The sequence below is a fragment of the Triticum aestivum genome, chromosome 7A, assembly GCF_018294505.1.
Source record: "Triticum aestivum cultivar Chinese Spring chromosome 7A, IWGSC CS RefSeq v2.1, whole genome shotgun sequence".
Classification (NCBI taxonomy): Eukaryota; Viridiplantae; Streptophyta; class Magnoliopsida; order Poales; family Poaceae; genus Triticum; species Triticum aestivum.
Window position 1 is genome coordinate 740,100,225 of NC_057812.1, and position 27,484 is coordinate 740,127,708.

The 27,484-nt window shown below is 44.2% G+C and overlaps 3 protein-coding genes and 1 long non-coding RNA gene across 8 annotated transcripts; 1 reads left to right on the forward strand and 3 right to left on the reverse strand.

Moving 5' to 3' along the window:
* Positions 1 to 2,623: 2,623 nt before the first annotated feature.
* LOC123149889 (uncharacterized) lies at positions 2,624 to 6,647 on the forward strand. Of its 4 annotated transcripts, XR_006474876.1 has the most exons (8): positions 2,624 to 2,896; positions 2,991 to 3,174; positions 3,707 to 3,929; positions 4,032 to 4,382; positions 4,497 to 4,598; positions 4,845 to 5,187; positions 5,276 to 5,400; positions 6,000 to 6,647. XR_006474876.1 is itself a non-coding variant. In XM_044569665.1 (6 exons), exons 4-6 carry the CDS (start codon positions 4,037 to 4,039, stop codon positions 4,799 to 4,801), a joined length of 522 nt encoding a protein of 173 aa, XP_044425600.1. In that variant the 5' UTR covers positions 2,624 to 2,896; positions 2,991 to 3,174; positions 3,707 to 3,929; positions 4,032 to 4,036; the 3' UTR covers positions 4,802 to 4,816. The 4 variants fall into 4 exon arrangements, 1 of the variants encoding a protein (XP_044425600.1); XR_006474874.1 differs by lacking the exon at positions 6,000 to 6,647 and having other exon boundaries at positions 5,276 to 5,968; XR_006474875.1 differs by lacking the exons at positions 3,707 to 3,929; positions 6,000 to 6,647 and having other exon boundaries at positions 5,276 to 5,968.
* LOC123149890 (uncharacterized) lies at positions 6,628 to 7,767 on the reverse strand. The gene is made up of 2 exons (XR_006474877.1): positions 7,198 to 7,767; positions 6,628 to 7,122 (listed from the first exon to the last, which is right to left on the reverse strand). It is a non-coding gene; the product is annotated as an uncharacterized lncRNA (long non-coding RNA).
* Positions 7,768 to 8,835: 1,068 nt separating this feature from the next.
* LOC123149888 (putative disease resistance protein At1g50180) lies at positions 8,836 to 12,860 on the reverse strand. Of its 2 annotated transcripts, XM_044569664.1 has the most exons (4): positions 12,505 to 12,858; positions 10,621 to 12,403; positions 9,466 to 10,502; positions 8,836 to 9,393 (listed from the first exon to the last, which is right to left on the reverse strand). In XM_044569664.1, the coding sequence occupies exons 2-4, from the start codon at positions 12,248 to 12,250 to the stop codon at positions 9,376 to 9,378; spliced, it is 2,685 nt and encodes an 894-aa protein (XP_044425599.1). In that variant the 5' UTR covers positions 12,251 to 12,403; positions 12,505 to 12,858; the 3' UTR covers positions 8,836 to 9,375. The 2 variants fall into 2 exon arrangements, with proteins under 2 accessions (XP_044425599.1, XP_044425597.1); XM_044569662.1 differs by having other exon boundaries at positions 8,836 to 10,502; positions 12,505 to 12,860.
* A 9,098-nt stretch (positions 12,861 to 21,958) lies between these two features.
* LOC123149891 (putative disease resistance protein At1g50180) lies at positions 21,959 to 25,380 on the reverse strand. The gene is made up of 3 exons (XM_044569666.1): positions 23,753 to 25,380; positions 22,593 to 23,626; positions 21,959 to 22,171 (listed from the first exon to the last, which is right to left on the reverse strand). Exons 1-3 carry the CDS (start codon positions 25,317 to 25,319, stop codon positions 22,160 to 22,162), a joined length of 2,613 nt encoding a protein of 870 aa, XP_044425601.1. The 5' UTR covers positions 25,320 to 25,380; the 3' UTR covers positions 21,959 to 22,159.
* Between the last annotated feature and the right edge of the window lie 2,104 nt (positions 25,381 to 27,484).

The following is a 27,484-nucleotide window of genomic DNA, read 5'->3' on the forward strand; positions in this document are numbered from 1 at the left end:
GGGATCCGTACGGCCGGACTAGTTCGTATGCGCATTCGTATAGTCGTATTCTTATACGGCCGGGTGATTCGTTTTCGCGTGCAACCGGCCACGCGTGGGGCAGCACGTGTCATGGGAAGTTGCCATTCCCCCCACCGCATTGTCTCCCTCTCCCCAACCGCATCCTCTCCATCACCTCCATCGCCATGGAGGACGCAGGAAGCGACCGCCTCGATTGAGGCGTAGATCTGGTGGCGCAGGCGCAACAGGTCGTGGTGGGCACATGGGTGAGGGGAGGTGCCGGCGTCCAGGGCGCTGCAGCAGATGCTGTAGATCTGGAGAAGGTGGAGGCGGGCTGGAGCGGCGCAGTCCAGCTAGATGCGCCCGCTCTAGCGAGCTCCGGCGAGGCGCAGAAGGTGGAGAAGGTGGAGGCAGGTTCTGGCGAGGCACACAAGGTGGAGGCCTGCTCTGGCGAGGAGCAAGTGGAGCAGAAGGTAATTGCTTACCCCTTTTAGTTGGTAGTTTTGAGATTATAGGGTTTGGCCAGAAGTTTCTTCAGTTAGATTAGTTGGATGGAGGGTTTTCTATGCATTAGGGTTTTCTGTATTTGATTCGTGCAAGAATGGTGGACCACATATGATTATTAGATTAGGTTATAAGTAGCCGGATTGAGGGATGTGGTTTTTTCAGATGCTTATTAGATTAGTAGTTAAAATTTTGCTTCTTAGATTTTAATTAGTATGAGGTTGGACACATTATTTACGAGGGAATCTAAGGACAAATAGACAATGTATGAGTATTAGATCTGTAGTTCAATGCTGCAGACATATATGATTATTAGATTTGATCTGTGGTTCAATGCTACTTGATGAAAACAGATTGGAATGCATTAATTTTGATGTGCCAATGAATTGATTTAGATGATACTTGATTCATCTATAATTTTTGTTGTTGTTCAGGTAGTAATGAAATTTTAGATGTTAGTTGGAGATGTATGCATTTATAGTTGAAGTTGTACCTAAGTAATTACTGCATTATGTTAATATATGTAGAAGCTTTGCTGCATTATTCCAAAAAATGCAACAACATACAAACTCTCTAGCTGAAGCATTCAAATGCAACAACAAATGCGATCAAAATTGATACTAGGGTAACAATTGATCCAACAACATAATGATACCAAGCCTCACTATCAATGGCATATTTTCTGATCTTTCTAATCTTCAAGCGCATTTTCTCCATCTTGATCTTGTGATCATCAACGACATCGCCAACATACAACTCCAGTTTCATCTTCTCTTCTTCAATTTTTTTCAATTTTTCTTTCAAATACTCGTTTTCTTTTTCAACTAAATTTAACCTCTCGACAAGAGGGTCGGTTGGAATTTCCGGTTCACGTACCTCTTAGATAAAAATATCTATGTCAACTTGATGGGCATAATTTGTCATAAACACGAAATGCAACAAATAGTTATAAAAGAAAATATACCACATCCGAATAATAAACCGGACGAGGGCCGACGGGAACGGATATCAAAACCATGGCACTATGTATAACAAACAACGACGTGCGGGTAAGAAAATTATACAAGTAACTATATATCTAAATCACACAAACATAATTTTTTTTGTATAAAAAAGATATGAACAAGAGGCTCATCAAGGTGTGCCTGCGACGGAACGGTGCGGGCGGTCGATGGTGGTTAGGACGGGAAGGCACAAATTAAACCACACCTACGTATGCAAACTAAGAGTTAATTTTGAGCTCAAATTGCATATAAATAAAATAAACTACCACATATAATAATTACTCCAAAACTAAAACCCACAAATCACTATACTTATAGAGCATTGCAAGAGCTAATCTAGCAATGAGAGATGAAAGGACAAAGTTGCTATCCTTTGTGATCACATGGATGGACGGAAGGCCTTCAAATCTTGACAATTTTTGGGCAAAATGAAGGATGCGCTCGAGAGAGGAAGAACAGAGAGGAGAGGAAAGGGGAAGGACAGAGAGCTCGGGCTCGATGAAGGGTTTATATAGGAACATTTTTAGTCCCGGTTAATGATACAAATCGGGACTAAAGGTGAGCTTCTAGTATCGGTTTATGCCACGAAACGGGACTAAAGGTGTTGGTGGGGACCCAGCCTGCAACCACCTCTTTAGTCCCGGTTCGTGGCACGAACCAGTACTAGAGGTTCAACACGAACTGGGACTAATGAGTGCCGCCCGCCTAGCCGTTGGAACCGGCACTAATGGGCACGTTAGTGCCGATTCGTAATTGAACCGGTACTAATGAGGTGAACATAAGGTCGTTTTTCTACTAGTGTATCAATCAGAGGTAAGTGGACAAAGGAATGCAGATGTAGGTGTGGCTTAGGATGGCATGGTGTTTGGCTTTGAACTACTTATTGTTTCCAGATCAATGACAGAGAAGAGAGCAGAGCATAGTATGTGTGCATGTATACGTGATGGAAGATTGTATCTGAAAAAGGAGCATGCAAGAGACGTGGAGTAACCGAGCGCGAGCTCAAATGCGCTCGTTATCCACATCGTTGGTTAGCGTCTCCAGATTTGTGCCTGTAGTTTTATACGAGCGTCGGTGGTCTTCCAGAAATTGAGTACTGTTGCGTAATACGTACGTGGCAGCGTTGTGTAGTGGGCCGGAGGTAACGCTCGGACGGACGGCAGTTTCCTGCCAGGACGGTGTTCCATGGATCAGAATCGAAGCCGCCGTCTGATCCGTGGATCGGGAAGTTTGCTTTTCCGTCTGGCCGCCCCAGAGTCGAATTGAATGGAGGGTCCAGCGTCGTGTCTTGCAAAGCGAGTGGCGTTTTGAAGGCGACGACGGGGAGATAGAGGTCTGGAGCGGCGGCGGCGATCCACCATGGAGTTTTTGATGCAACCAATAGGCAGGTACGTGGATCCTCTTTCCGCCGGCGAGATTGTCTGCACTCTTTGGGTGTTGGTTTAGCTTGTTGACTGCGGTTGCTTTTCTCGCATGATTTAGATCTGCTCTGCTTGAGGAGGTAGGAGAGGGGTTGGTGCCTGCGCCTCTAGTTGCGGATGACGGTGTGCCGGAGCAGCAGAGGCTGCCGGAACGGAGGCCACAGCGGGCAGAAGGGATCTGACGTCCGAGGCTCTGAGCTCTCGACGGGGAAGATGAATCCCCAGGTACCCCGATGGAATAAGAGGTCAGTGGAAAAGCTTCCTTATGCCATCAGAGATGCAAAGATTTTAGTAAATAAAAATTGACAACAGTGCAGAAACCAGGCAGGTATAGCTTTCTGGATTCAGAAATAGTTAGCACACTGCATTCATTTGAAACTCCCTGATATGAGAGATGCAAAGATTTTAGTAAAGAAAAAAATTGACAGTAGTAGCGAATTCAGGTAGCTATAGTTTTCTGGGTTCAGAGGAGTTAGTACACTGCATTCAGATAATTGACATTCAGATAAGGAAAAACTTCCTTCTGTCATCAGACATGTAAAGATTTTAGTAAACGTAAATTGACAACACTAAAAAAATCAGGCGCCTATAGCTTTCAGGGGTCAGAGTAGTTAGTTCGCTGCATTCAGTTGAAAACTCCTTCATACGAGAGATACATAGATTTTAATAAAGAAAAATTGACTGCACTAAAGAAATCAGGGAGCTATAGCTCTCTGGGTTCAGAGGAGTAAGTACAGTGCATTCAGATAATTCATGCTTACTATTTGGTGTTTGCAGACTGAGGATTGGTGCTGCTGCACCAAGCAGGACACCTTGCTCAACTCGAATCAGTGTGTTTCAGAAGGCTGTTAGGAATTTGAGAGAGGATGGGAAATGCTGCTGGACAAATACAAGATGAGAACACATCCTTACATGACAGCCTTTTGAGATTAGGCAGAAATGCTGCTGGGCATCTAAATAATCAGCTTGCTGCAACTTCAAGCAGAACTGGATGTGAAATGTGAGCACAAAGAAAATGTTTGTTTTGAAAAATATTATTGACGCCGACATGAGAAAGTAATTGTTAAGTGTGTGCTTAATATTTTGTGCATGTTTTTTGCAGATCAGATGGAGAGAGAATCCCGTGCATCGGCATTGAATGTGCAGATGGGTTTGGTTGAAGGGATTATTGACATCTCTGACAGTGAACGCAACGATGAAGTTAATTTTGAAGAGTGGTCTGATCCTGAGCATGCTAAACTGGTTGAGACAGATAGAAGGTTGAGAGAGCAAGAGGAGAAAGATGCAGAGGTCGTGAAGATGTATCAGGAAATGTATGGCAAAAAAGATGGGCACCAAGAAGTCTCAGGCACGGATAATGATTCACTTGTTGAGAAGCACCGTAAGTTAAGGGAGCAAGAGGAAAAAGACACCAAGGTTGCAATGATGTATCAAACACTGTATGATCAAAATGGTAAGTGCGGCTGAAGGAAAATGAGATACAGTAAATCATGGTGGTCATAAACTGGACAACAGTTATCTAAGCCGTTTTTTAGTAGTCATCTAAGCCATTTGTGTGTTTCTGCAGCTACTGAAGCTCAGATCACCAATGTGCCAGCAAACAGAATTCTTGCTCAGGCGGCAAAACCTGCAGGTCGGGAAAGAAGCCCCATGGAGGGTGGGCGTAGAGGTAGGTTACTAAACAGAGTAGAGTAGATATTGAGCGTATCATGCCATAGGGTTACAATTTTTTCAAGTAGAAACAGTACCACAACTGTGAAATATGCTGACAGTGATTTAGCTGCTCTTGCAAATGTAGATGCAGCTGTTCAGGTGAATGAACATGCCGGGGAGAGTTCATACATGGAAGAAAATTTTAAATTTGTGTTTTGAGAATGCACTTTGAATATTTACTAACAACAACTTTGCTTTGCAGGACGGGGGTGCGTTGGTGGTGCCTCCAGGGCAGGGAACATGAATTCCATGAAGTGGTCTTGGAGGCGGAAAGGGAAGAAGTCGGAAACGGGATCCAAGGGGCAGAGGAGAGTGAGGTTCTCGAACACTGTGGAGACGATATGCCCATCGAAATCCTGAGTGAAGACAGTTCTAGTGATGATGGAATGCAGCAAGCGAAGATGATCACGAGCCTGCACATCTACCTGGTAGCAACGTAGATGGTTTGGATACATTGGTTGCAAATGACATCGTGGCGGCGAGGTCAAAGGAGGGTGGAAGAACCACCGTCAGCCATGTCAGGAGTGCAGCACGCGGTGGAGTTGGTACGTGCCTCCGTGATGCCCGTGACCACCATATTTTGTAAGGACTAGTTTTCTTTAGATAGTAAACATAAATGTTCTGCAATTGCAGACGCTGCTCCGCACGGACATGGGACTCACAAAGGCCCTGGGACCAGCCGATATCGGGAGTAGCCCATGTGGGAGAATTGAGCGTCGCGAGAGCGAACCTGGATACACATTTCAGTGGTTCATCAGGTTAGTGCAAGCCTGGATGGTCGACAGTCATGCATTTGTAGCAAAGATGATGTTGGAAATGTTGAAGGTGCACATAATTTTCCAAAAAATGAATAATTCGGCATGGCGGGGAGGGTGGCAGTCCTCCGGTTAAGATTCGGTGGTATAGCCTTTGATTAGTCGGCGCATTTCATCAGCAATATCAATGTGATGCTGATAAGCACCTAAAATTCCTGATTAGGATTATGATGATTCTTTATAGTTCTCTCAGCAAAAGAGTACATTTCCCATACTGTTGCTTCTGGGTTGATCTGCTAGAATAGTGGTAGCAAGCCATCGCTTGAATTCATCAAAGGACTCAGTAACTTCTACGGCATGCTTAGCAGAGATATGTGATGTTGGTGCTGGGGGGTCTCCGGTGTGTTCTGATGTATGGCTACGTGTGGGTACGTCCTCAGCAGCCGTCTCCCCCAGTAAGGAATAAGGACAGTAAGATTGACCAGTCATAGAAAGCATGAAAAATCTTGAAAATGTAACTGTGACTCGTAGGACTGGTCAAATAAAGATTCCTGTGAAATGTTTGGAAAAATACTGATGTCAACAACTTCCTTTGTGCACAGTTATGCAGTAATGCTGGATATAATCACATCTGCTGGCTTACATGCAAAAAGGTTTGTAGTTAAAAATCCTTAATTTACAACAGTCCTTGGTTGACGTTTGAGCAGATGTTGGCAGAGCAATTTGGTCATCTAATACATGAGCACATAATAATTCTTGTTAATAAATCAATCAGATCTAGCGGTACTAATAGATGGTAGAGCATGATATCTTACTTCTGATGAGAATATAATTAGATATGATAATATATGTGCGTGGAATGGTCTCTGAAAGTACTGCATAATGGAGAGATCGACAAACTAAGATGCATCACTGACAATAAAATTCAGTTTGGCATGAACATCTGATTTGGGTAGGAAAAACCTTGGTCTACCAACTGCGCGGCATGTGCGACAAACATCAGGAGAACCAAATCAAACCTTAGATGGCACACTGCGCAGCATGCATGTAGATCGAGTGGGTGTGATGTACTTGATCAGCCGGTGTAGCTAGTGAATGTATACGGTGGTCGGTCAGCACGTAGACCAAGGTAGTGATGTGACTAGTGTCAAAGTGTTGTTAGAAAAAGGTCTCAAAGTTAAAAAAAAACTGTAGCTGGTGGAACTTGAAAAAAAAACGCAGGCGCAATGATTTGCAGAGCTTAGTACCACTCCATGTGTGGCGCCGGTCGTATTTTATTAGTAGAACCCCTGATTACAGCAGACTATATACAGACACAAAAGAACCATCAGGGCTGATGACAAAGGGCTTAGCGCGTACTTCCAAATCTAAATGACAGATTGCATAGTTCGTGGTACATTTGGGACAACACTCAGGCTAATTAGCTAAAGGACCGTTTAACTGGTTTGCTGCCCAAAATTAGGACCAACAACGCCAGGACAAGCAGGTGGTCACCAATGTGCATCTGCTGAATCTGTGGCTGAGCAGGTAGATCTGCCGATGTGGGGCTTGGTGCTCGATCTCGGTGCCGGCAGGGAAATGCTGCTCCCGGCGAGATCACTGGTGGAGAGACGAAGCTGCATGCACTGATAGAGGCTGCTGCAATCCGTGCCGGTGGGAGAGGCCATGGCGACTCAGCTCCGGCAGGTACGTGTAACTGGATCTCATGAATGAACAGAGTACAGCCTGCGGGCATGGGGCAAAACAAGGTAAATCTAGTATCAGAAAGCACGTATTATGTTTGTGGAACTGAAATCTTACATTTTGTTGAAGCACTTGTAGAACCGGACTCCAGCCCGGGAGGGCCGGGACGACGAAGGTGACGACCTAGCCACCACAATCAGGACAAGGAATGAGCAGGAGTATCTCCCTAGGGCGCGAGGAAGAAGATGAGGAGGTCATGACCGGCGATCTGGTTTCTTGCGGCGCGTTGGTTGAAGAGAATGAGGAGAGGAGAAGAGCAGGAAGGATCTTGAGGAGGGGGTGGTTGGTGAGTTGCAGCAAATCAAGGGGCTGGTGTGGACGGCGGCCGTTAGTGGGATGGGGGCTGAGCCGTGGCCCTTGGTTGCAGGCCCGTCTGAGCCGGTTACTCTGGGATGACGCCCGTGACATTAATTGGGGTAGGTAGGCGGGCCCCGCTCCGGAAATAGATTGGCCGAATACATAGGAATATATATGGGAAGTTGTGAATCTTGATGCTAGCGAACGACTGTGATATTGAGTGCATCTGAGCTCGAGCTCAGAATAGCACTTCCCCATGCAAGAATGCTTGTTCTCTGAAGGATGGTGTGAGCTTTCCTTTTAGGAACCAACGGATATGTTATTTTTTAGAATAGAATCTTTCTTTACTGCAGCATGACTGCAAGAATAATTAATAAGGAAATTAAAGCAAGAAAGCTCCCCTCCATGATGCCATGATTGAGATGGGCAAAAGCTCTTTAATACTCTGTAGTTTAGTTAATCTCCAGCAAAAAGTTGAGTTGGACCCCCCTGATTATCTTATACCGTATTCCTATCTTAGTGGAGGATGCAAACAAGTATGGAGTTAAATAGAGAGGGATGCTGCTCTCCTGCCCATCTTGCACTGCATGCGAGTTATGTCATAACGTGTGAGCATTTCTTCAGTAGAAATCAAACAAGCATAAACACCGCATCGGAAGAAACCAAGAACTTGGGTTGAGTGTGATTACAAGTAGAAGAATCTAGCTAGAGTGTTGTTTGGGATCCTGATGTGTTCAGTGGACAATGTTTAATTTTGTAGAGGCCAGGACATCCAGCTCTGTTTTTTGAATATTCTAAATCTGTAGCGAAACTCTGAATTTTGTATCGCTGATCCGTATATACAGCCTTGAAGACAAATACTTGGTGGCTTTTCAGGTATTAAAAACGTACATGCTAGAGTTGATTGATGATGCCGAGTGGAAGCGGTGTGAAAGGTTTTCATAGTTTTCTCGGTTGATCAGACCCAAACAAGCATAAACACGAACCATGATTCAGGGTACCCTGCGGTGGTATACCCCGTTTGGTCTGCGGAAACAAATGTCAAGGAGCTTGTTCTTCATAGTACATGATTCAAATGTTTACTGCAACCGAATCCCCATAATTAGAACAGAGGGAACAGACAAAGAAAAATATGCAACATCCGAGTACACGTAGATGCAGTCGCTCGTTTGTGCAGATTTCAGCGCATGACCATGCATAGGGGCCACATAATTTCAGTGCATAATCAGTACATGATTTTGGAAAGGCCAGAACATTGTAATCGGGAATCGAACATGGTAGCTCATGTGTTGATCCACCAAACTTGTGATTGGACTACCTCCTATATTTATTCTTGAACATATAGGAGACGATGTAAGCGTTGTTTAATTTTAATAAAGCTAGCCATGAAGGCTTTTCTGTCGAGAAAAAAGTATTCATCGATGCATATGGATTTGTTATGAGCAAGTAAGGTATAGGCATGCACGGCTCTGTACAACCCAGTTTCTGGACTCTATGTACATTTTGCACTGAAAATGAACTGACACCTTTGTACATGAAAGAAAATAAATGCAACAGACATCTTGGAGGATTAGCACCATCTCTCTCTGCCGCCAGGGAAAGAGACTTGGAGTTCGGGGGAGGTGCAGGCGGCTGGTGGTGGAGAGGAGCGATGGGCAGCAGCCTCTCCGAGACCACCTCAGCTCCATCTTGTACACGGCCGACGGCATCGGAGGACGAGGAGGCGGCGACATTGGCATCGGGAGGGCGGATCTCGATTCTAGACGGAGCAGGAGGAGCGAGGGGCCACTGGAGGAGGGAGGCTGTCGTATCGATCGCCCATGGTGTCCTTCAAGGGAGGGAGAAGGAAAGCAGGATATTATGAGGATTGGGAGGAGGGAGATGGGTTCAAGAATGAATCGGGAGAGTGCCATATTTTAGACGAGACTGAAGATGAATTCATCGCGCCCCACAGATCTGCAGTAAACAAAGCGTGCTCATAAGGTGTGGCAAATTAACTATGCCTAAGCTGCGTATATGTATGTATACCTCGCATCCTTTCCGCCGCAGCTCATTTAGTGTGATGTCATCTTCAGAAATCTGGGTCATAAAGGCCAGCTCCAGGTGATCGAGAGACGGAAGGTGCAGCAACCCCACGGGAAGCTTGCTGATCTTCTTGCAGGACTGAAGTGTCAGGTGGGAGAGCTTTGGCATTGCCCCTTCCTCCATCCTCCACACCTCGGTGGAAAAACTACCAAGTAATAACTCTTGCAGCCGAGGGAACCCTTGGGAAGAGCAGCACATGGTCTGGCCTTTGTACCCCCACAACCTCAACACCACAAGACAGGGAAGCTTCTCCAGGATGGGCATCGGGTCTTGTTTTATGACATCAGCAGATAGAAAAAGAGAGCGTACGCTTTGTGGGAACTCGGCAGGCAGCTTATCGAGCACATCAAATTGGCCGAGACTAATATCGACCAGGTGAGGCATGTTTGCAAATATGTTGAGCACCTCGGCTGGTATATTGGGGTGCATAAACAAGCAGAAGGTTGTCAATTGATTCAGCTGGCCCAAGAAAATCATCATGTCATGACAGCGGAAATCAGTGCCAACAGGATCAAGAAGCAACGCAAAGCTCTGTAGCTCTTTCGGCTGCAGTCGCACACTCCTTGCAGGTGGCGGTGGAGAAAAAAAACAATTGCGAAGGTAAACATGCCTTAGAGTAGGGATATCCCAGAGAGAGTTCGGTACTACTGACTCCAATATTGTGCCCCTTAGATCTATTGTCTGCAAGTAAAGGAGTTTTCCAATTGAAGAAGGGAGCGCCACACCTTCACAATATCTCAACCTAAGCAATCTTAGGTGAATGCACCTACCAATTACACTGGAGAAGTCTTTTAGTGTTGAATCTTCAATGCAAAGAACTCTCAGGAATCTCAGCTTAGGAAGGGACACTGATGAGAGTTTAAAGCCAAGCAAACTTCGGACATTAGGTGTCGCAGGTAAAATCTGATAACTCGAAGTTTGAAAACTAAAACGATAAGATATCAAGTTATCAGATGATGATGATGATGCACCAGCTTGGTCTGCAAATTTTTTTAGAGTGCACCACATGTCAGGCAGAAGCTAGCCATATATAAGTACATATAGCAAAATAGAAAATTGAATCAATTAATAGGAAGAGATCAGGAGACAAAGGCTGACCTACAGTTTTGTTGCTGGTATCAAGAAAAACATCTTGTCTTGCTTCTTGTATGCACCAGTCATGCAAGATATCGTGAATCCTTATTCTGTCTATCCATCCATGTGTCGTACTTCTGTCAACAACTTGGACCAAGCTTCTCTGAGCCAACTCGATTACATAGCTCCGTGCTGTTTCTTCTAGTGTATGGTTTGGTGTATCTGGAATGAAACTTTCTGCTATCCACAACTCAATAAGATGCGGCACATGTATTTCATAATCCTCAGGAAAAGCAGCAAAATAAAGTAAACAAGATCTCAAATGATGATTCGGTAGGTCCTTGTAACTGCGTGCCAGTATGACACTCATCATTTGTCCATCCTTGGTTGCTGGCCAATCAGAGAGTATATCGGACCATATTTGTGCATTTAGATTTTTAGACAGATAACCTCCCAAAACTCCAAGTGCAAGTGGCAATCCATCACATTTCTTTGCAAGCTTTCTCCCAAGCTTTTCAAACTCGTCCACATCACGTATGGCATACCTTTTGTATGGTGGTAAAGCTTTGCTGCTAAAAAGATCCCAACTTTTCTCTTCATCCAACTTCTTCAAATGATGAACATGGGTTGGCATCTGAACATGATTTGCGACATCTTCCTTTCGTGTGGTTAACAGCACTCTACTACTATTAGTTTCATCTGGAAAGACTTTAATCGTTCTGTTTAATTTCTCCCATGTATCTGTTTCCCAAACGTCATCAAGAACTACTAGGTACCTTTTTTGTGATAGAAATTCATTGATCTTCTTTCCCACCTCATACTCTTTCATTTGGTCAACAGACTCGTCCTTGTGCCCTGTGATTTGTTTCATAATATTCTTTCCCACCTCATACTCTTTCATTTGGTCAACAGACTCGTCCTTGTGCCCTGTGATTTGTTTCATAATATCCTTTAGTAAATCAACACCCTTGAACTTTTGAGATACAGTCACCCAAGCAAGTGTGTCAAAGTGCTCCTTAACTCTAGATGAAGTGTAGACTTTTCTAGCAAGTGTTGTTTTTCCTGCCCCACCCATGGCAACTATAGACACAACACTAAGCAGGTAATCATTGTCAACTAACTTGTCCACTATTTCTTCGTGCTCATCCTCAAAACCAACCATGACAACATCATCTTCAGAGTTTTGATGTATAGGTCCATCATCTTGTGGAGACTCATCCTCAACTAGAACATTATTATCCAAATTAATATTCAGTTTTTCCGCACTTGCAAAAATCTCATTGAGCTTCCTTCTTACATGCTGAATTTCAACACCGATTTTGCGAAGGGCGACCAAGTCAGTCGGTAGGCGAGCATACCTTGAAATAGCACCCATGAATCCCTTCTTGAGCCTGTTTCTCTTCGCCATGTGATCTGCAGCTTCAATGATGTTCTGAGCTTCATAAGCCGCATCCCTGATCTGGCTCACCAAGACTGCAACCCTTGCATTTCCTGATCTCCACTTGCTATCAACATCTTTGAGGTAGGCCTTCAGCCTCATCAGTTCATCTTTCAACAACCCCACTTCAAGGTTGACTGCACACAAGAATGTGGTCTCCTGGACTGCAAGACTGCCCACGGTCCCGAGCACGGTGCTCACAGCCGACTGCGCCATCGCCCCTTTCTTCGATACCCCCTCAAATACAGGGAATAGTTTGGTCGTCAGACTCGGATCAGCAAGAACGGATGGCTTGTGACGCTCAATGCTTGATCAGCTAGCTAGTGTGCATCTCCCTCCCATTAGCTTGGTCAGGCTCGGACTGCAAGCCTGCAAGTAGCCATGGTTGACCGTGAGAACATACTGTACCGAGGAGAGAAGGATAAGACGAGAAAGAGAAAAGGTGGAAGAGACAGATCTGAGAGACTCACCGACGGGATTGTGCAGACTGCGGTCGACGGGAGCAGCGCACCATTCCCCGGCGGCTTCAACCACAGCACGGGCGGCGGTGCTTCCCCAGTCCAGATCCCTCCACGTGGCTCGCTCTCCGACGCGCCGAGGCCTCCGTGCACGGTTGCGATGCGGGGTGTTAGCAGTGTAACGGCGTTGTCCTCCCTTGGACGGTGTCGACGGTGGCGTGCTCGGCCGGCGACTGTGGCGCTGTGCAGGCGGCGGCTCCAGGAGAGAGGGAGAGAGCGAGAGACGGAGAGAGTGAGTGACTGAGAAAGTGCAGCTGCTGTTTCTTACACAGCTCACATGCCAAGACTCGAAACAGTGGTAGCTAGTCTATGCGTGCAGTGAATTATTGCGGTATCACATGGACACAGGAAGATGATAACGTTCAACGTTCCTCTATCTGACCCAGCCGGTCCCACTGCATCTACTCGCGTGGGTCAGGTTCAGTGTTTTTATTTTAAATTAAACACAAGAGGGGTCTCGAAGGACCCCGAATGTGCATTAGATATTTCTGCGAACAGTACAAGCACCAATTACACAAGGACCAACATAGCACAGAAAATTACAGAACAGTCCTTGCTTTTTGCAAAGAGGACTCCAGAACAGAAAATAGAAAATCAATCTAGTCCTTAAACACAGCACCAACCGGAGACGAACCACTTGGGGCGGCGGCTTCGCTGCGCCATCTCCATCAAGCCTGCAGAAGCTCGGCTAATACTAAACTGCCTCCCATCAGACGACGGCGCATCAGAAGGAAAGAACGGAGCCGACGAGGCTCCAATAGGCCGCCCTTCCACCAAAAGAAGCAGGCGGAAGCCAGCAAGCAGGTAAAGTGGCATCCCCAGCTCACCAGGTTTAAATTCTGGTGCTCGCATTATTCCTGTATTTATTTTAGGATTTTCGCCGATGCGCTTTCAGTCTCAAGATGATATGCCGGCCCAATTTCTCGAATGTGCTCATAGGGGTAGTGTGTGTGTGTATTCATATGGGTGAGTGTATGCGTGTATGTACGAGCGCTTGTGTAGCACCCATCTGTAATGAGCTACAGCGACCCTCGTGTTTAAGCTAAGTCATTTTGATTTGCAATGCTTGATCACCTTTGGAATCATATCTCATTTCAAACTCCTTCACTGATTCAAATGCAATTTGCAAGTGAAATTTAAAGTTGCACAAAAATGGTTGCAAGTGGGTGGGTGACCATCTCTTGTATATATAGCGTGGTGCAAGAGATGCAAAGTCAAGTATATTGTTTAGCCTGAATATTTCTGTACATGACAAGATAGCTGTGTGCCAAAATTTGGGGATAATCACATAATCGTTGAATTTTAAATACCTCAGAGACTTCCAGCTTTAGTGGGACTAGATACAAGTGATTGCTTTGAGTATCTAATTGACCACATCAATCAGTTGGTGAGTGGATGAAAAGAGAAGCTATTATCGACAGGAGGAAAGGAAACATTCACTGGTAGGAAAAGGGCCTATAGTCCCGGTTCGTAAGGGCCTTTAGTCCCGGTTCCTGAACCGGGACTAAAGTGTCGGTACTAATGCCCTGACCCTTTAGTCCCGGTTCAATCCAGAACCGGGACTAAAGGGCGCGGCCACGTGGAGCTCCACCTTTAGTCCCAGTTGGTAACACCAACCGGGACTAAAGGAAATTTTATGATTTTTTTTTTGAAAAAAAATTTTGAATTTTTTTTGAATTTTTTTATTTTCAAATTTTTGAATTATTTTAACCTCTAGTCTGTAATCACCACCCCTCATCACTTCTCAATTTATCCTCTAATCATCCCTCATCACTTCTCAATTTATCCTCTAATCACCCCTCATCATTCCAAATCATCTAACTTCCCGAACGGTCACCCATCCTCACACTCCCCCAGCCTGAACACGCTTAACTTTCGGGTTCTATTCTCCCTCGCTCCAAGTCTGCACTTGTTGTTTTCCTGACAATAGTAAGATGTCAATCCTATTAACCTTCAGGAATTTTGCTTGAGCATGAAGTGACACATTTCACTGTTTGAGTTTGAAACTATTGTTTTAAAAAACAATAATTATTTAGTAACACTAATATTTCTTGAATAATTAGTTTGACCATTGTTTGACCACAGTTTGACCAGATTTGACCAAAATTGAAATAACTAAGATAATTATTTAGTAACACTAATATTCTAGAATAATTAGTTTGACCATTGTTTGACCACAGTTCGCCCACTGTTTGAATATTTTTCAATTTTTTCCACTCTAGATCTTAAAAGCCCCGTAACTTTTTTTCTATCAGGTTTTTGAGGATTTTGAAAATGTTTAACGGGGCACAATTTGGATGTAACTTTTCGAGTAGATGATTTTTCATATAAAAAACTTTTTCATCCGAGTTAGTATGCAAAAGTTATGCCCATTTTTACAAATTTCAGAGAGATTTTGCAAATAAAGTCAAAATTCACATTTGCAAATTTTCCCAACAACTAGAGCACATATCACATGAGAAACTTATTTTCTTTTATTTTTTTGACATTTCCATTATTTTCTTTTATTTTTTTTAAAACTGAAAAGGCGATCCAGGGGGGGTAGAGTTTGAAAATGGGATCTTTAGTACCGGTTCGTGGCACGAACCGGGACTAAAGGTCTCAACCCCATTAGTCCCGGTTCGTGCCTCAAACCGGGACTAAAGGTCTAATCTTTAGTCCTGGTTTGAGGCACGAACCGGGACTAAAAGTCATCGCACCCTTTAGTCCCGGTTCATGTCTTAAACCGGGACTAAAGGGCCCGAGTGAACCGGGACTAATGCTCACATTAGTCCCGGTTCTAGACTGAACCGGGACTAATGGGCTGAGCCGGCCTGGACCATAGCCCTGTTTTCTACTAGTGATTGATCAAATCAGTTGTTCAAGCCATTCCGGTGTTTGCAATGTCGATATTCAAAATCACAAAAAGAATTTTGAAGGGATGAAAGATGCAATATCTAAGTACTAGTGGGGTGATGATGACAACCACAAGAGTATGCATTGGGCGGCTTGGTGGAAATTATGTGTTCCGAAGGAGAGAGTAGGACTTGGATTCAGAGATTTACATAGCTTTAATTTAGTAATGTTGGCTAAGCAAGTATGGCACCTCCTGGAGAACCTTGATTCATTATGTGCAAAACTTTTGTGGGCCAATTACTATCCGTATGTGAGGCTTTTGGAAGCCCAAATGAAGAATGGCAGTTCATATACTTGGCAAAGTATCTGTGCTGGAATCCAGACCTTTAAGAGAGGTGCAATATGGCATATTGGGGTTGGTACTCAGGTAAATATTTGGACCGATCCATGGATCTCGGCGATCATTGTAGGATGTGTAATCTAGAGGGGGAACTTTGCTTTCGAAGGTATCTAAACTTGTTGAACCAGGGACAGGGCTATGGGATCAACAGTTAGTCGATGATCTCTTTTGGGTAGTGCGGTCCCATTAGCACCTCATGGCACGATTGAGGACTTTGTTGCCTAGAGATTTACTAAGCATCATTTGTTCACGCTGAGGTTGGCGTAGCACGTCAAACCGGAGCATCAGTTCGGACGTTGGTACCGGCGTTCTAAAGGAAAACCATCACAATGGCATCCAATTTGGACGAAGCTTTGTAGTGCTCATGTTCGGGCCAAGATAAAAGTTCATGCGTGGAAGGCCCTACATGGATTTATTCGGTGTATGGGTGTACTGGCGAATCGCCACATTGCAAGCAATGTTTAAGTGTCAAAGAGAATGATGTAATGGACAAGACCCATTCGTTAGCTTAGCAAATGATCGGTCAGTTTATTGCAATTGCTTTCTTAATGTCAAATACATATTCCTTCGACGATGAGATCATGCAACTCCCAGATACATTAGGAATACCTTGTGTGCTATCAAATGTCACAACATAACTGGGTGATCATAAAGATGCTCTACATGTATCTCCGAAGGTGTTTGTTGAGTTGGCATAGATCAAGATTAAGATTTGTCACTCTGTGTATCGGAGAGGTATCTCTGGGCCCTCTCGGTAATACACATCACAAGAAGCTTTCAAGCAAAGTGACTAAGGAGTTAGTTATGAGCCAATGTATTAAGGAACTAGTAAAGAGACTTGCCGCTAACGATATTGAACTAGGTATGAAAATACCGACGACCGAATCTCGGGCAAGTAGCATACCGATAGACAAAGGGAATTACGTATGTTGTCATAAGGTTCGACTGATAAAGATATTTGTAGAATATGTAGGAACCAATATGGGCACCCAAGTTCCGCTATTAGTTATTGACCAGAGAGGTGTCTCGGCCATGTCTACATAGTTCTCGAACCCGTAGGGTCCGCACGCTTAAAGTTTGTTAATGATATAGTGTTATATGAGTTATATGATTTGGTGACCGAATATTGTCCGGAGTCCTGGATGAGATCACGAACCGGACGAGGTGCTCTGGAATGGTCCGGATGTAAAGATCGATATATAGAACGATCCTATTTGGACACAGAAAGAGTTTCGGGAGGTACCGGGTGGTCATTGATCACCGGAAGGGGTTCCGGGAACCCCTCCCCCCTGGAGGTTAATGGGCCATATGGGCCAAAGGGGGGAAACACAACAGCCCACAAAGGGCTGGCTCGCCCCTCCTAAGGCCGCAGCCCTTGGCGAGAGAAGGAAAGGGCGGAGTCGGCCTCCCCCTTCCTTCCCTCTCCTCCCCTTTCCTTCCTCCTTTGTGCAAACAAGGTAAGGGGGGGTCGCCACAGGGCAGGAGCCCAAGGGGGCCGGTGGCCACCCTTGGGGTGCCTGCTGGCTGCCTCCCCTCTCCCCCACCTATATCTCTGAGGGAGGGGGCGCCACACACAGGCCACGACAATCTCTTAGCCGTGTTCGGCGCCCTCTCCACAGTTTCGTCCCTCGGTCATATTTTTGGAGTGCTTAGGTGAAGCCCTGCGGAGAAGCATCACCACCACTGTCACCACGCCGTCATGCTGCTGGAACTCATCCACTACTTCGTCCATCTTGCTGTATCAAGAAGGCGAGGACATCACAGAGCTGAACATATGCTGAGCGCCGAGGTGTTGTATGTTCGGTCTACGAGGGTACGTAGACACACTCTCCCCTCTCGTTGCTATGCATCTCCATGGATAGATCTTGCGTGTGCGTAGAATTTGTTTCTTTTTCATGCAACGTTCCCCAACAGTTACCCTAGCCATCTCGCTGCCGCCATGCCGCCTCCTCCTCAACTCACCTCCGGCCACCTGCATCGCCGCGCCGCCGCCTCCTCCTCCACCCCTCCCTCCTCAACACCGGCTCAAGGGTACGTACATGCAGGGAGTATACTGTAGTGCCTCGGGGGGAGGGGGGGGGGGGCGTAGCGAGACGGACACTGTAGAGACTTGGGTTACTATCAATTTTATTTGTTTAAAATGATTAGTTTCTAAATGTGACCATTGTTGGAAAATTTGAGAACTTCTTTGAAAACGTAAACATTTTTTGAAAATTGGAGAACTTTTTTACGAAAAACGAAAATGCGAACATTTTCGAAAATATTTGAAGTTTTTAAATATTTTCTGAAAAACATGATCGTTTGTTGAAAATGTTGAACCTTTTATTGAAAAATGTAAATAATTTTTCGAAAATCTAAACACGCAAATTTTTAAAATATGTGAACATTTTTAAAATTCAAAACATTTTGAAAAATCTGAACATATGCAAAAATATAAAATAAAAAAAACCAGTAACAGAAAAAATTGGACCAGAACCTTTAGATGGTTACCAAAAGCGGTAAAAATCAAACAGAAACCTTGTGAAAGCTTCGCAAAGCCGGAGCGCTTGGTGCTATGGCTAACGTGGCCGGCCTACTATGATCGTTAGCTTGGTTTTCCTGTGCGTTTCCTCGACATTTGGACGCACTGAGCATCAAATAGGAACCGCCGCAAAGAAGCCCCTCCATCGCAAAGCCGGAATGCTTTATGCTATACTGCGTTCGCTAACCATATTTTTTTGAATGCAAGGCATTGCTTGCATATATGGGCGATGATATGTGTCGCTCGTAGCCACCACGACGTCTCGCGTCGCTGCTATTGGGCGGCCCAATAACGCGGTTTTTTCACCTTTTTTCCTATGTGTTTTTTTACTTAGGTCATTTGTTTTTTCCTAGGTCGGTTGCTAATTAAAAAATTTCAAAAAAATCCAATAAATGTTCACAAAATAGAAAAAAGTTCCTGAATTCAAAAAACTTTCACGAAATCAAAGAAATGTTCACCAAATTCAATTAGTTTTCAAAAAAGTTTGCATTTAAAAAATCAGGAATTTTAAATAATGTTTGTGAGTTCAGAAAATATTTGTGAGTTCAAAACTTATACACTATTTTAAAAAATATTCCATGAATTCAAAAAAATTCAGATATTCAAAAAAATCTTGCGAATTTGGAAAATATGAATTAATTAAAAAATTTATTCTTAGACATTAAAAAATGTGCACAAAAGTTATTTCAAATTTGTGAACATTGTTTGAAATTGCAAATAGAATTTGAAAATTCCTAATATTTCTTGGAAAACCTGAACGCTTTTTAAGTGTGAACATTTTTTGAAAAAACATGAACAATTTTTAAGTTCAATTGTTTTTTGGAAAAAACAAACAATTTATGAAAGTCCAAATAAAATTTGAAGATTTTGAATTTTTTTGATAATTTTATGAATATTATAAAAAAGGAAAATGAAAAAGGAAATAGAAAAAAAAGGAAAAATGCAGGAAAAAAAGTTTTAGAAACCTAGGTTCCGAAAACCGGTAAAAACTATCTCGAAACCTTTTAGAAGGTTCCCAAACTGGCTGAGTAACAGTTCATGAACCCGTCGAATTCAAGCAAACACGCTCTTTCTGGGCCGTCCCAGCCTAACGGTCGTAGCGACAGTGACACGAATCTTATTGCTCACAATAAGGGATGGACGAAATCACTAATTAAGAAATACTCCTTTCAAAGATCACTTCCACCTTTCCAGGTTGCGACAAGTAGCGCGTTGCATGTGCGCCACTTGTCGCAACTGGGGAATTTTTCATTTTTTTCGTAGATCTGTTCATTCAAAATGTTTTTTCTCTTAAACTGTACATCCAAATCTCAAACCATTTTCACCGTTGGATTTCTTGTGTCGAGATCTTCAAAACTAGATTCTATGTTGATAGGTTTTGACAAACTTTTTTAACAAAAAAACCGAACGAAAAAACTACACCGGAAGCACCCTTTTCACTTTACGAAAGCCGTTTCCGAGAGGAACGGTCGTGCCTCTCGCGGAAGCAAATCCGTGCCTCTCACGGAAGAACAACCGTGTTTCTCACGTAAGAAAAAAAAAGAAACGTACTTTTTTCGTTTCTGGGAGGCACGGCCGTGCCTCTGGCGGAAGCTAATCTGTGCCTCTCGTGAAAAAAAGAAAACACGTTCTTTTTTCGTTTCCGAGAGGTGCAACCATGCCTCTCGCGGAAGTAAATATGTGCCCTCGCGGAAGCAAAACCGTGCTTCTCACGAAAGAAAAAAGAAGAGAAAACGTGTTTTTTTTTCATTTCCGAGAGGCACGCCCGTGCGTCTCGCGGAAGAGAAAAAAAATGTGTTGTTCGCGTGAGAAGTTAAGAAAGGTCGGTGAAAAAACCGAAAGGGCAAAAAAAAGAAGGAAAAAACCCATCTAGAAGGCTGAAAATGCGAGCGGAAAAATAAAAAAATCCGAAGGATGCGCCCAGAGCGTGACACGTGGCAACGGCTGAGAGCGCGCCAGGTGGTGTGCTCGCAGCCCACCCCAAATGACCCTTGACGAGACTCCTGAAAGAGCGCTCCTCAAATAGTTGCTCCTGGGATAAATAGCATTTTTTTAATGGATAAGTAGCATTCGAGTGTGTGCATATATTCCTGGTGGTCTTGTGAGAATGAAGCCCGCAAACACGACAAATCCCTTCTCTCCCCCCTCCGCTCTCTCCTTTTTCTCATGGAGACCCACGCCCCGCGCCCGCCTCCGGCGGCCGCAGAGAGCAGCGCCAGCACCGAGGAGCCTCGGTGGCTCGCGGCCAACTCCGAGCCATTTAAGTATTTGATCAGTTTGGCTGAAGAAGTTCAGTTAAATTGTCATACTGATTGATTATACACGGTACCATCATATAGTGAAACTTGCTCTATGTTTTTCGTCGAAACCCTCTTGCTCTTCTCGAGGTTCATTACGATGTAGTTATGGTGTGTTTGTTTATGGTGCAGGTGCTATGAAGAGATTATCCAAAGTAACAAGAAAAGGAAAATGAGTGACAGGAGATAGCAGCGAGAACAGCAGATTGCTACTATTTTCCTACTGCTAGTGATCTAGTGCAAACACCCAGCGATGTTTGTTGCTTTCTTCTTCCTACTATTTCTTGGGGCAGGGAAGGATAAATAAATACAAGACATCAGCTCCTCCTCATTAGCTGAATCTGGTTGTTGAGAGTCAGGATGGCTACCTTCTCTGCGCTAATTATACGAGGATTATACATCGACTAATTATACCAGGATTATACATCTGACCCAATTTACTCGTTCTTTTTTGTGGGTTCGCTTGTGGGTTTACTTTAGGAGGCACAACTGTAAAAAATGTGAGAAGAAAAGCAAAACAAAATTGTGGTTACCGATTGCCGTTGACTTGTTCGATTGGTTCCAGTGCACAAACCATTTATCTGTGTGAATGGGTTATTTGTGCATACTTGATGACTGGCTCATGTCCTGTCGAAGTTTTTGTGACAATTTGTGTGGATGGGAGATGTGTTGGTTTGTTTGTGCATAGTCTGATGACCGGTGACGACTGTCTGTCTCTGTGGTCCTGTGCAAAGTTTCTAGTGGTAGTGTACAAAGCTTATATTATTTTTTCAGTTATGCTTGCAGGACATGGAGATATTTGGAGGTCAGTATTCAGAATTCTCACCGTGAAAGGAAATATTTGATGGTCTGTTGTTGTGCTTGAAGCGAAGGTTTTGAACGGTTTGGATTTCAATCCTGAATCAAGCAACCAGAGGTGTACTTGGTGGCGGTTTGCAGTTGCAAATGCAATGAATCAGATGCTTCCATTGGGTCCCAAATGCGATGACAAATTTAAGGCGGGACATTTGTTACATGCACGGGTGATTTCCAAGCACAAATTAACAGTTGGCCATACGGATGTCAATCGAGACAAGTCACTGTTCACTGATCATGAAAGAGGGGAAAAAAGAAGGTTAGATTAACATTAGGTACTAATACACACAATACAAGATTGCCAAGACAGGTTACAAATCAGAAAAAGGAACACCTACATGCAACTCATTACTCATAGTATCGCCTCGGCGACGAAGCATTTTTATTGACATTCAGATACATATTTCACAGAATACATGCGGTTGGAAGGATGATGTGTTCATGTTCCACAGAATACATGCACTAAGAATTAACTGACACTTTTATACACGGAGAATTGGCACTCTTCTAGACCCCCACAAATCCATCTCATGCAGCGCCTGGCGACGGCATCGGAGAACGGGGAGGCGACGAGATTGGCATCGGGAGGGGCCATTGGGGATTTGGGGCAGAGAGGCCGTCAAAGGAGAAGGAGAGATGTGAGGATTCCGAGGAGTGAGAGATGGATTCGAGGGGAGAATTCCAGAGCGCCAGATTTCTCTATTTCTTCACCTGCGCAAAATATTAAAAAAAAGTCATAAGAAAAATAACTTAGTTTTCTTTTTACGGGGAAGGAAAAAACTTAGTTACACGCACGGAAGCAGTGAAGTTGATCCTGAAACTAACGAACATTAACTCATCCAATCTACATATAATACTAGTATTGATTTGCTACGGTACAGCAGCATATAAAGATTGGGCTTGTTAGTGAACATGCTACAAGGGTTGAATGATGGAACGGATATGGCATCTCGATCAATCGCCTTAATATTTGGAACTAATTAACGTGTGGACAAACAGATATGCATAGATATAGTACTACAAGTATTTTGCTACAGAGGGAGTAGATAGCAAAGAAAATGGAAGGAAGGGGAACAAGATCGACCAAGGGGCAAATTAATTAAACTTAAGCTGCGCGTACGTATGTATGTACCTCGCATCCTTTCCGCCGCAGCTCATTTAGTGTGATGTCATCTTCAGAAATCTGGGTCATAAAGGCCAGCTCCAGGTGATCGAGAGACGGAAGGTGCAGCAACCCCACGGGAAGCTTGCTGATCTTCTTGCAGGACTGAAGTGTCAGGTGGGAGAGCTTTGGCATTGCCCCTTCCTCCATCCTCCACACCTCGGTGGAAAAACTACCAAGTAATAACTCTTGCAGCCGAGGGAACCCTTGGGAAGAGCAGCACATGGTCTGGCCTTTGTACCCCCACAACCTCAACACCACAAGACAGGGAAGCTTCTCCAGGATGGGCATCGGGTCTTGTTTTATGACATCAGCAGATAGAAAAAGAGAGCGTACGCTTTGTGGGAACTCGGCAGGCAGCTTATCGAGCACATCAAATTGGCCGAGACTAATATCGACCAGGTGAGGCATGTTTGCAAATATGTTGAGCACCTCGGCTGGTATATTGGGGTGCATAAACAAGCAGAAGGTTGTCAATTGATTCAGCTGGCCCAAGAAAATCATCATGTCATGACAGCGGAAATCAGTGCCAACAGGATCAAGAAGCAACGCAAAGCTCTGTAGCTCTTTCGGCTGCAGTCGCACACTCCTTGCAGGTGGCGGTGGAGAAAAAAAACAATTGCGAAGGTAAACATGCCTTAGAGTAGGGATATCCCAGAGAGAGTTCGGTACTACTGACTCCAATATTGTGCCCCTTAGATCTATTGTCTGCAAGTAAAGGAGTTTTCCAATTGAAGAAGGGAGCGCCACACCTTCACAATATCTCAACCTAAGCAATCTTAGGTGAATGCACCTACCAATTACACTGGAGAAGTCTTTTAGTGTTGAATCTTCAATGCAAAGAACTCTCAGGAATCTCAGCTTAGGAAGGGACGTTGATGAGAGTCCAAAGCCAAGCAGACTTCGGACATTAGGCGTTGCAGGTAAAATCTGATCACTCAAAGTTTGAAAGCTAAAACGATAAGACATCAAGTTATCAGACGATGATGATGCACCTGCTTGGCCTGAAATTTTTTTAGAGTGCATTACATGTCAGATAAAAAGCCTGACCTGCTTGGCCTTACAAGGACATATAGTAAATTTAAAAATGGAACCAATTAATACGAAGAGACCAGGAGACGAAACCTGACCTGCAGTTTTGTCGATGGCATCAAGAAAACCATCTTGTCTTGCCTCTTCTATGCACCAGTCATGTAAGATATCGTGAATTCTTATTCTCTCTATCCATCCATGTGCCCTACTTCTGCGAACAACTTGCACCAAGCTTCTCTGAGCCAACTCGGTTACATATCTCTGTGCTGTTTCTTCTAGTGTATGGTTTGGTGTATGTGGAATGAAACTTTCTGCTATCCACAATTCAATAAGATACGCCACATATATTTCATAATCCTCGGGAAAAGCAGCAAAATAAAGTAAACAAGATCTCAAATGATTTGGTAGGTCCTTGTAGCTGCGTGCCAGTATGACACGCATCATTTTTCCGTCCTTGGTTGCTGGCCAATCAGAGAGTATATTGGACCATGTTTGTGCATTTAGATTTTTTGATAAATAACCCCCCAAGACTGCAAGTGCAAGCGGCAATCCATCACATTTCTTTGCAAGCCTTTTCCCAAGTTTTTTAAACTCATCCACATCACGTATGGCAGATCTTTTGTATGGTGGTAAAGCTTTGCTGCTAAAAAGTTCCCAACTTTTCTCTTCATCTAACTTCTTCAAATGGTGAACAAGGGTTGGCATTTGGACATGATTTGCAACATCTCCCTTCCGGGTGGTTAATAGTACTCTACTACCATTAGTTGCATCTGGAAAAGCTTTAACCCTTTTATTTATCTGGTCCCATGTGTCGGTTTCCCACACATCATCAAGAACTATCAAGTATCTTTTGTGCAATAGAAAATCATGGATCTCCTTTCCCACCTCATACTCATTCATCTTAGCAATTGACTCATCTCTGCCCCCCATTATTTGTTTCATAATATCCTTTAGTAAATCAATGCCCTTGAATTTTTGAGATACAGTGACCCAAGAAGTTGCCTCAAAGTGTTGTTTGACACTAGATGAAGTGTATACTTTTCTAGCAAGTGTTGTTTTTCCAGCCCCACCCATGGCAACTATGGAGACAACACTAAGAGTTATGTTCTCTTTGTCAACTAACTTTCCAACTATTTCCTTGTACTCGTCCCCAAAACCAATAAGGTCAATATCTTCAAAGTTTTGGTGCATAGTCCCATAATCTTGTGGATACTCATCCCCAATAAGAACCTTTTCTACATCACTAGTGTCCAAATTGATTTTCAAACGGTTTGCACTATCAAATATCTCACTGATCTTCCGTTTTACACGCTGTATTTCAGCACCAATTGTGTGAAGGGCAATCAGGTCACTTGGCAAACGAGCATACCTGGAGATGGCACCCATGAAGCCATTCTTGAGCCTGTTTCTCTTCTCCGTGTAGTCGGCCGCTTCAATGGCATTCTCGGCCTCATATGCCGCATCCCTGATCTGGCTGACCCAGGTAGCCACAAGCTCATCTCCTGATCTCCTTTTGGCGTCGGCGGATTTAAGGTAGCTCTTGAGCCGCTTCAGCTCATCCTTCAAGAATCCCACTTCAAGGTTGACGCCGCATAGGAATGTGGTCTCCTGGACAGCAAGGGTGCTCACATTGCCAAGCACGGAGCCAATGGCCGACTCGGCCATTAGTTTCTTCGAGCTCTCTGCCCTCACAGATGGAATGCTTGACAAGAGATGAGTGGGTGGAAGAAATTAAGCAGGTGTGGCTGGCAAGGTACACTTTGATGGCGTCTGGTTTTGTATTTCTTGTTGCTTTGAGCTTGGTTGTATATATAGCAGAGCAGATTCAGCTCAGCTCATGTATACGTGATGATGGGAATAAAGGAAAGAATATGGTGTGCTTCCGGGGAGGGCTAGAGGTTCTTTACCTTTGCTGTGACATGAAGGCAAGGTATTAGTCAGATGCAGGCAGAGCAAAGAAGCTCCTCCACACCTTTGCAAGGTTTTAGCATCATTCGATCCCCCCATCTGCATGGGGGACTGATGGGCGCCGGCGCACCGGCCTAAAGTTTCGGCCGGTCGCGCGTAGGTCGTCCGATTCGATTAGTTTAATCCGTCCGATCGTCTGGCACGTCGTTCCTTTGCTTCAACCATGGAGTACGCTGGTGGCCACCTGCATGCCCGGAAGTCGCTTGTCCCATGCGCCGTGGATGTTGCATGCAGTCACGTGGGTGGAGCCCATCCAAATAATGATTGTGACTTCTCTCTGCTATGTGCACACAATAGTTTCAATCAAAAATGTACATAGAAAATCTGCACTTGTTGTTAAACTGTATTTGTATGTAGCATTGCAGCAAAAATTCACAACAAAAATCAAAAACACAAATAAAAAAATCATATGTTTTGTAGCATAATTTCTGTACTTTTACAACGAAAAAAGAACATATGTAGCATTGTGCAAAAAAAGCTCACAACAAAAAACAAAAAAACTATGGAAGCAAAATTGTTATATTTTTTCTACATATTTTCCAGTATAAATTTACAACTAGAAAAGCACTCATGTAGCAGTTCGCTGGCCATTGCAGGTTTCATGGAAGCGCGAGCCTCCAGGAAGCTTTTTTCTATCGCCGGTTGAAGCCTTTTTCGTATATAATTGAAGCTTTTTTTGTCAACGGTTGTAGCTTTTTCCATTGCACAGTGTCCTGGTTGAATCTTTTGCATCTACCGTTGAAGCTTTTTCTGTCAACGGTTGAAGCTTTTTTCGTTGCACAGTATCCTGGTTGAAGCTTTTGCATCTACGGTTGAACCTTTTTCTGTCAACGTTTCCAGCATTTTTCTTTTTTCAGTGTCTCGTTGAAGCATTTTTTATCCATGGTTGAAGCATTTCTGTCAATGGTTGCAACACTAAGTGACCCCTAGATTCCGCTATCTTCGATTGAAACTTATTAATGATTGGTTGTGGTTGTAGCTTTTCGGGTTGCACAAAACTGGCTGCAGCACTCATGCAGCAAAAAGATAATGCTGATTCCAGCGAAAGATCACCACCGGTTCTAGTAAAAGATCTTTGTGGTTGTTGCGTCGGTGGGGGAGTAATTTTAGATGTGTGGGGACTGAAGAGGTAATGTGAGAGGCAAAAGCGATAAGGCCAGAGGAAAAGTAAGAAGAGAAAACAAACGTAGGAAGAGATCAGAAAATCGCTTGAGGCCCACAGAACGCATGTGCCTGTTCCCACGTGATAGAGCGAGCGAGCGAGGGGCGACCGGCCGAGCGCTCGGCCGGTCGTCCGGCGGGAAATGTTTCCCATCTGCATGCAGCAACCTTTCCGAGGATTGGCCATGGCCTTCTCGTGGTGGGCCTCATGGTCTCGTGAGAGCGACGCAGATTGGGCCTCGAGTACACACTAAAGCCCACAAATAATAGGCCCATCCCTTCTCGTCTCCCCTCCCCTCTTTTCTCATGCGGCGGAGAAGAAGCGCACGTGTACCACTTATCTTCCCAAACTCCCAATGACAAGTGCTAGAACAGCCCTTATAAAGTGGTCTCAACTCTCCTCAACTTGCAAGTTGGTACTAAACTTCGCACCACCTGTCATATCCTACATGGGCTTCAAGATTAACCAGGAATTATTGTTCATATGGGCCGAAAGCCCATATATGATTCAACATATGTTATAGGGGGATCACAACGCTCTGAATTTATGCTCCCAAGGGGACACGATTTGAAAGGAAAAATATGAAGAGCGTTGCTACACGTACGACAGTATTTGTATGATTTCTGTACGAAGTAGCAGGGCCACCGTTGATCAACGCTGGCTCAAGGTGGGTTCACGGTGGATTGCACTATCGTACCAA

Coding starts and splice junctions, on each gene's coding strand:
- LOC123149889 (XM_044569665.1), top strand. CDS start 4,037: ATGGAGAGAGAATCCCGTGCATCGGCATTGAATGTGCAGATGGGTTTG. Junction 4,383..4,496: donor AACACTGTATGATCAAAATG/GTAAGTGCGGCT, acceptor GTGTTTCTGCAG/CTACTGAAGCTCAGATCACC. Junction 4,599..4,727: donor CATGGAGGGTGGGCGTAGAG/GTAGGTTACTAA, acceptor TTGCAAATGTAG/ATGCAGCTGTTCAGGTGAAT.
- LOC123149888 (XM_044569662.1), bottom strand. CDS start 12,250: ATGGCGCAGTCGGCTGTGAGCACCGTGCTCGGGACCGTGGGCAGTCTT. Junction 10,503..10,620: donor TACCAGCAACAAAACTGTAG/GTCAGCCTTTGT, acceptor AAAAATTTGCAG/ACCAAGCTGGTGCATCATCA.
- LOC123149891 (XM_044569666.1), bottom strand. CDS start 25,319: ATGGCCGAGTCGGCCATTGGCTCCGTGCTTGGCAATGTGAGCACCCTT. Junction 23,627..23,752: donor TGCCATCGACAAAACTGCAG/GTCAGGTTTCGT, acceptor AAAAAATTTCAG/GCCAAGCAGGTGCATCATCA.